The sequence below is a fragment of the Sinocyclocheilus anshuiensis genome, unplaced genomic scaffold (assembly GCF_001515605.1).
Source record: "Sinocyclocheilus anshuiensis isolate Anshui unplaced genomic scaffold, SAMN03320099.WGS_v1.1 scaffold962, whole genome shotgun sequence".
NCBI classification, from domain to species: domain Eukaryota; kingdom Metazoa; phylum Chordata; class Actinopteri; order Cypriniformes; family Cyprinidae; genus Sinocyclocheilus; species Sinocyclocheilus anshuiensis.
Genome location: NW_015537985.1, coordinates 276,692 through 285,359, shown reverse-complemented (window position 1 = coordinate 285,359; position 8,668 = coordinate 276,692). Strand labels below are relative to the sequence as shown.

General features: G+C 36.7%; 1 protein-coding gene across 1 annotated transcript in view; it reads left to right on the top strand.

Annotated features, from left to right (window-relative positions):
* Positions 1 to 3,852: 3,852 nt before the first annotated feature.
* LOC107674362 (zinc finger protein GLIS1-like) overlaps positions 3,853 to 8,668 on the top strand; it is a gene marked incomplete at its 5' end in the record, with an annotated part of 16,752 nt that continues 11,936 nt past the window's right edge. The window contains 2 exons of the mRNA XM_016468321.1: positions 3,853 to 4,896; positions 7,829 to 7,990. Of these exons, the coding sequence (XP_016323807.1) occupies positions 3,853 to 4,896; positions 7,829 to 7,990 (1,206 nt within the window). The remainder of the gene's footprint in view (positions 4,897 to 7,828; positions 7,991 to 8,668) is intronic.

The window sequence follows — 8,668 nt, the reverse complement described above, 5'->3', positions numbered from 1 at the left end:
AATGTAGGTTGATATGATACTTTTGGCCTTTAGTTTTAAACACTGTCTATTTAAAAGAAGTTAGGGTTTGATTTAGTATTCCGAGTGAATATTAACAGTTTTGTTCATGGGTTGGTTTAATTGTTCATGACATGAAGAAAGTGATTTTTTATTTTGCTTCTACATAATCATGACTTTGTAGAGGAACATTCCTGTAACTCAAACAGTGGCACTAGCAATGCCAAGGTCAGGGGTTTGATATCCAGGGAATTAATTAACTGATTGTGTATCTTAAATGCAATGTAAGTCACTTTGGATAAAAGCATCAGTCAAATACATGCATTTAAATGACTTACTATTACTATTTTGAAAATAAATATAATACATTTATTGACATGTGACCAGAGTTTGCAAAGTAAAACTTTTGCACAGAGGAAACTGTTACCTAAAGATATTTGAGACTCAACTTGGACTTGACAATGGAGTAAGACTTGAGACGTCACTTAGTCTTGGCCTTGAATTGTTTGAGACTTTTACTTCGACAAAAGATTTGTTTCTTTACAAAGCACTTGCATTATTAGTGCCTCACCATAACCTTGAGTTATTTTTTAACTTGCCATGAAATAAAAATGAACAGTTCATATTTTTATGGAATGCTACAGGGTTTATTAAGAGTGATTTGTTTGTGCACATCAATATTATTTATTTATTTTTAAAGATGTATGCCCATAATCTTTCATCAAAAAACATTAGCATGCCCTCCTCCTGGCTATAACATCTCTTCTCTGTTGACATGTGTGCTGGCTCGTGGGCTGGGAAATAAGATTGTCCAATTTGTTTGATTTAATTATCAGAGCAGTTAGCAAGCAATAAGATCCAATCAATTCCCGATACACCAAATCAAGTCCCTCCCTACATTTTATTTATTTATTTCACATTTTCACTTGAATATAAATCACAACAGGGAAGAAAAAGTTCAGGTTTCAGTTTTTTTCTGACTTTAATAAAAAAGAGGAATGTTATTATTTTTGTAATAACAAAATTTATTTTTACAAAAAAATTATTTTTGTTGTTTTAATCAACATTATACCTCAAATGCAAATTGGTGGAGCCTAACTTGTATTTCACCCAGAGTATTGCATTACATCAAATCAGTTTTCACCAGATCTCAAGTTGCTCTTCATTTAAACATAATTTTGTAAATCCGTGATCATAGGCATTTACTCGACCAGAACCAGAATAGATTTATTGAAATATGGAATACAAGTCACAACCAATTAACCGTGTGCAATTTAAAGAGGTCTCGTCTCCTTAAACGCCAGGCCGTTTGGCAGATGTGTGGAGTGTGTAAGTACTGGCTGCACGTACTGTCCGTCCACTGGCCGTATTCCGTAGAGAAGCTCTGTCCATGGCTGGTGGTTTGGATTCAACCACTGTCATTTCAGTGGAATTTCCTGGCTTCAAGTTTTCTCACAGATTTGCACTTGCTTGTAAATGTTTGGACTGACGGGGTGGCAGTGCGGTCGGCCTTAGTTCTTCAGTGATGCTTCCTTCCTTCACTGCTTTAATAACAGTCGGTAATGTGAGACGCCAGGATCCTTTTATATTGGTCATTTATGTTCCCAGTGAGACCGAAGTCCACGTATACAAACACTTCCATCACTATACAAAAAATATATATGTACTGGTGCCACAGTATGGCCAGTGGACCACTGTGGAGCTCCCATATACCACTATGGCAGTTATACAGGTATACATTTATACTGTGTGTCTTTATGAAGTTATACAAGGTATGGATCTGTAGTTGATTTCTCAGTATCCTGATCAATTGCTTTTTATTTAAATAGGAAAGTTTTGTAGAAAATTTGGTTACACTTCACAGTAAGGTTCAATTCATAAACATTAATTAATATATTAGGAATAATGAACTAATAATGAAAATTGCAGTACTTATGAACCTAGTTGAATGGTTTGGGGGTGTTTATTTGATATGATTACAATTTAAAATAAAAAAACAATTTTTACCTTTTAATATTTAATATTAATATATTTTAATTTATTTATTAAAAATATTTACACATTAATATGAACAATTCACTGCCTATACCTTTATGTATGCTTTTTAAAAAATCTGTACGTCCAGTTTTATGGATGGATATTTATGGATATTATTTGATGCGAGTAATGCTTTGTAAGGCTACTTGAGCAGATGGATCACTTGAGTGAATGTGTGCGGAGTGTTAAAGCGCACTTGAATTCACCACAGTAGTGTGAGTGTTGGACAGGAGAGACCTCTTGAAGACGCTTGCCCACTGTTCCAGGCCTGCTTCTCATTAGCTGAGGGATGTAGTACATTAGAATCTCTGCTTTTGGTACCAGAGCTCTGCATCCTCTACTGCCAGAGGTTCCAAGCAATCTGTCAGGGCACAAATGTCTCACTGTTCATCTTTACTGGGTCTGAACATTGCTACCTGCACCCTCAAAGAGAAGAAAAACACACACCATAATCAAGTACAATTCATGAGAGGACTGACAGTTTTTATTGAAGCATATTGGCTACTAATGCAGTGATTCTGACCTCGGCGGTCTGCAAGATTTCAGCGGCTGTGGATGTCACCCCTGAGGAGTGTGGTTAGGTGGTATGGTCCGTTAAGAAGAGGAGCTGCAGTAACACAGGCATTCTTGTACAGTTAAGACTGTGGTTTAAAGGGAAGTTCACACTGACTGAGATTCACAGTGACAAATGGTTTATTTTCTGTTTTTCTATTTGAGACCAGGCAGGATAACCTACTGGAAACAAACATCTTGAGACTCCACCAATTTAATCACTGTCATTGTGAATGCAGCATAATCCAGCTTTTGATGAACAAGTAGTACACTATTAGCATGACTCAAATCTGTTAATTGGAAATATGCATAATCTTTTTTTTGTGTGTATCTCTTTTGTGTGCAGTCATATGATTAGCAAATTAGATTTCTCACCACTTATTATGTATGTGGAAACTACTGTGACCTATTACTAAATCTGTTTCCATTTACAGAAAACATTTTCTGTATGGCTTACATGGCAGTAATTTGACGTATTGCCACCAAAAAAAAAAGACAAGTTCAGAAGTTTGGGGTCTGTAACATTTTTCAAAGAAATCTCTTTCTGCCCTTCAAGACTGCATTTATTTGTAAAAACAGTATATACAGTGAAATTGTATTACTGTTTAAAATGACTATTTTCTATTTTTAAACATTTTAAAATGTTGTTTATGTCTGTGATGGCAAAGCTGAATTGTCAGCAGTCATTACTCCAGTCTTCAGTGTCACATGATCCTTCAGTCATCATTCTAATATGCCGATTTGCTGCTCACTATCAATGTTGAAAATAGTTGTGCTGCTTAATATTTTTGTGGAAACTTCATATTTTATTCAGGATTCTGTAATGAATAGAAAGTTCAAAACAGGATTTATTTGAAATCTGTTGTAAAATTATAATCATCTTTTACCATCAATTTTGATCAATTTAATGCATCTTTGATTAATAAAAGCACTAATTTTCTAATAACCCCAAACCTTTGAATAGTAGTGTATGAGTATGTTTTTTTCTTGGTCTTTTTATTGTTATTATTATATTGATGATAATTATTACCCTATAACTTTTCACTTTGTAGTAAACAGTGATGGGTGAAAGGACTGAACAGAGCTTTGCATTCTTTGCATTCAAAAATAAAACACCAGCTTGTCAGTCAACCTGCATTCAGCATCAACATGCACCTCCAGCTCCTCTTGAGGTCTTCTGTGAACACACTTGATCTGATATCTCTGATTTGAATTTACTGTTTAAATTAATCAGTTTTTCTGATGTTCTTTCCAGGTACCTTGTGAATCATCACAGGTGTGTCACTACTTGAAAAACATTTGCGACCCCTGAATAATTTCTACAGTGTCCATTTGGTGATCCACATTCAGAGGGAAAGTAACTGGAAGAACGTCATGAGGCCTGCTGGTCTCAGTCCAGTGGTTGCACAGCTGGACCAGTGTGGCCTTGTTAACAATTATGAAAAGTACCTGTCCTCTTTAAACCAAGCGGTTCACATGGAAGGTCTGAAGATGTGTAGCTTGTATGAGTCGCCTGTGTCGATAACAATAGATGAGCTCGACTTGGTCTGTTCCACAGAAAGAGCCATCAGCGGCGTAAAGAGTGACACATCCTGCACTCTCTCGGTTGTACATAACGACACATTGTCCCCTTCCTTATTCTGCTCTTCCCTGTCCACATCATCTTTCAGTGCCTTCTCTCCATCCTTCTCTTCCCCTTCCTCTAGCCACTCATCTGGCTCGATATCAGACCTATGTTTGACTTCTCCATCTCTTTCAACTCTCTGCGGTCCACCTGAGACCCAGGATCTTCTCTACAATTGCACACCAGAGCCGCAGGAGAAACCTCCAGAAGGATGTTTGTATCCCAAGTCTCCAAAGCAAGAGCCTGTTGCTGAATTTCATCTTTGTTACAAGAAGCTTCTACACAAGGAAGAACTCCTTCAGTATCTCTGCACTGACTCAGACACCACCAAGGGTCAGACCCAGCACCTTAACCTTCACAATACTACGACAGAAGTATCAGAAAAGCTTCCTACACTGCAGCAGTTGAAGAATGATTTGGGACTGAGTGGGCTTCCTGGAGCTGAGCGAATGAATGAACACCTGAGTGAAGAACAGCTATGCAAATGGATGGATTGTAGGGCTACCTATGGGTTGAAAGAAGAACTAGTGAGACATATAGAGAACGTTCATATAGATCAGCGAAAAGGCGAGGAATTTACCTGCTTCTGGGCAGGATGTGTCCGTCGGCACAAGCCCTTCAATGCTCGATACAAACTGCTCATTCATATGAGAGTCCATTCTGGTGAAAAGCCCAACAAATGCATGGTGAGTTTAGTTTTTATTTTTATACATACAAAGACAATAACAACAGGACATACAAAAGAAAAGGTCTCAAAATTCCACAAATTTGTGACACCCAGGAAGTGACATCATTGGACCTACATGTCAGGAAGACAAGTAAATAATAGTTCTATTTTCTGTTTTTACACAATGTGCTGACTGCATTTGTCAGTCTGAAACATTCAACACTGTTACCAAAGTTGTTGCAAGAAAAAAATAATCAAACAAATATTTTTCTTTAATGCAAAATCTGAATTTATCAATAACAACAACCTCACATTTTGTCTCAAACTAGATAGCCACTGAAAATTTTAAATCAGGAACATTCTTGCGTACAAGGCTGTTAATGATAATTGCATGCATATTTTGTTTATTGCTCTTTTTTTTTTCATGTTTATGTTTGTTGCACAAACATGACTAGATCACAATAGTCTGTGTTTTAAACAATATTCAGACATGTCCCAACTGCTGGATAAGGCTGCTACGCTTATGATCTCTTATATTTTGCATGTCATATAAAATTAATATAAAATCATATAATATTTAGTTTGGCCTCCTGGGCTGGACAAAGAACATTTTCTGGTTTGCCAGGCCCTTTTTTTTTTTTTTTACCATTTTCATTAAGCTCACTTGTACAATCTATCACATTTATAATATGAAAATATTATAAATCAGCATATTGGAATGATTTCTGAAGGATCATGTGACACTGATCACTGGAGTAATGGCTGCTGGAAATGCAGCTTTGCTATCACAGAAATAAATTACATTAAATAAAATATATTAAAATAGAAAACTTTATTTGAAATGAAAAGCCTTGGTGTGCATGAGACTTATTTCAAAACACCAAACTTTTTTGGTAGTGTATATCACAATATTGTGCCAGACACTGAACACAGGTGTTGTTTTTCTAATAATTATAATTTGTATCCATCAGTAAAAATTGACATTTTTATTTCAAACAATGCCAATTCTTTGAAGTAAGAGTTTGTAATAGAGAGAGACTGACATGTGAACTCAATCTCTCTTCACCTCCAAAGATGGATGGATTGCAGATTTGACAGATTTCGACATTTTAGAGTTGATTGAATTTATTTAATACACGAGTTTCACAATTTGAGTTGAATTACTGAAATAAATGAACTTTTCCACGACATTCTAATTTATTGAGATGCACCTGTATAATTCACTTACAAATTGCCTTCATATGAGTTGCCTGGAGACTGATATTATGCAATGATCAATTTAGTAAACTCCTTCCAGGACAACTTTGAAGAAGGAGTTTTAGACTCTGCACATTTTAGAGTGGCCTTTTATTGTGGCCAGCCTAAGGCACACCTGTACTATAATCATGCTGTCTAATCAGCATCTTGATATGCCACACCTGTGAGGTGGATGGATTATCTCGGCAAAGGAGAAGTGCTCACTAACACAGATTTAGACAGATTTGTGAACAATATTTGAGAGAAATAGGCCTTTTGTGTACATAGAAAAAGTCTTAAATCTTTGAGTTCAGCTCATGAAAAATGGGGGCAAAAACAAAAGTGTTGCGTTTATAATTTTGTTCAGTGTAATTTAAATTTTATAGTTGTTAATGCATAAATGTAAAGATGCTCAATGAAACACAATTAATTTTTCATATAACCTCATCATGACATCACCCCTGTGACCGCCAAAATTTGTTTTATAATTTTGCAGAATTGTTCCAACCAAAAGTCTGCATGACTGCGGCTGCCACCTTGAATCAGCTGGGCTTATTACTGACTCCTTCGCTGGCCTCTCTCCAACTCAAACATCTTAGCAGAGCCTTGTTCTAACAGGAACCAGCTTTGAACATGTCTGTTTAATAAACTTCATAGAGAGGCATGTGTGTTTGTGTGCAGATCTTCAGAACAAGCCTCATAAATGTGCATGAACTGACAACATGAATAGCATTTAATTTACTATAGGAGCATAGCAGTTTTATGTGTCTTAATATCTAATTTCTCAACATCATTTTCAGCTTAAGGCAGTTATTCACCATTATGTATTTCAAACCCTGTATGACTTTCTTCGTCTGGGGAACACTAAAGGAATTATTGATAACTGAACATACAATCTGCCCTTTTCCATCCAATGAAAGTGAAAGGTGACCACTACTCAGCTGTCATGCAAGATTTTGAATGAATAACAATGTAAGTGTTCATCTTTTTAGAAGAAACTTGAGATATAGCAAGATTAATATAAGTTGCATGGACTTTGTTTATGATGCTGTTATGGTGCTTTTTCACTTTGGAGCTTGACACCTCCTGGTCCCCATTCACTTATTGTATAGTATGTATGAAGCAGCTTGAACATTCTTCAGAGGTTCTCCTTTTGTTTTCTATGGAAGAATGAAAATCATATGGGTTTGTAACAACATGAGGGTGAGTGATGGCAGGACTTTCATTTTTGGATGAACTATTGTTCATTTCAAGAAAATTGTGTTGTTGTTTTTTTTTTTTTTTTTACACCTTTGCAAATGTTACATAACTGTCTCTGTGGCAAAACATTTCCTGTTCCAAAACTGGTATCATTTTGAGCTTTAAAAAATACCCTTGGAAAACATATCATGCCACCACTTTCTTACTTCTATATCAAGTGTAACTTGGTATCAGACAAGACATGTCTTTTTGTTTTTTGAGGAGATTGAATGGCAGTAAGTAAAAAAAAAAGTAGTTTCACCAAAACCTTCTGCCTTGTGTTTAATATCTTCTTCTAATCAGTTGCAATTGCATATATTAATCCCTGCTTACATGCAAAGCATGCTGCACTCTCTAGCACTAAAGCATAAGTCGTAATTTGCATGTATATGTACATGCAAATACAATGAAAAACCTGGAGATTTTTGTAAGACTTTTTCCCTCATATGCACATGTGCTTGGGTGTTGTCTTATAGTTTGAAGGCTGCAATAAGGCATTTTCCCGTCTGGAGAACCTGAAGATCCACCTACGCAGCCACACTGGAGAGAAGCCCTACATTTGCCAGCATCCCGGCTGTCTCAAGGCCTTCAGCAACTCCAGTGATCGAGCCAAACACCAGCGCACACACCTGGACACGGTATGTATGACCATTCTTATGGCTCTTTCAGGTTAAAACACAAAAACAACATTAAAAATGCACTGCAGAAAATTGTACAGTTGGATCCAAAAGTCTGAGAAGAAAATAAAAAAAATAAATGTGCACACATTTGTTTAGCTAACTTTTCTCAATTTTTAGGTCACTAATTAAACTATGACATTCTGAAAGTTCCTTTAAAGGGGTGGTTGATTGCGATTTCACTTTTTTAACGTTAGTTAGAGTGTAATGTTGCTGTTTGAGCATAAACAATATCTGCAAAGTTACGAGGCTGAAAGTTCAATGCAAACGGAGATATTGTCTTTCAAAATTCTGGCAGTTTAATGCCTACAAAAACGGCTCGTAAGGACTACAACAAGTTACTTCCCGATAACAAACCCAGATAAACCCCGCCCCCGGGAAAAGGCAGCAAAGGGGCCGAGGCCATGCTACGCTGCTTTAGAGAAGAGGATTCTGAATATTTGGGTTGAACTGTTCTGGAACAGTGTTGTAAATACAACTTAACCACTGATTTCTAGTCGTGTCCTCTCTTGGAAGACCAAACAAAGTAGTTTCGCTTCCACAAAGAAACACACAGCGGAGGGCTTTGAGAACGGCGCGGCCGGCGGATTCGACAAAGGAGCGTCCGGAGGGCTTGCGGCAACCACATGTGACGACCCT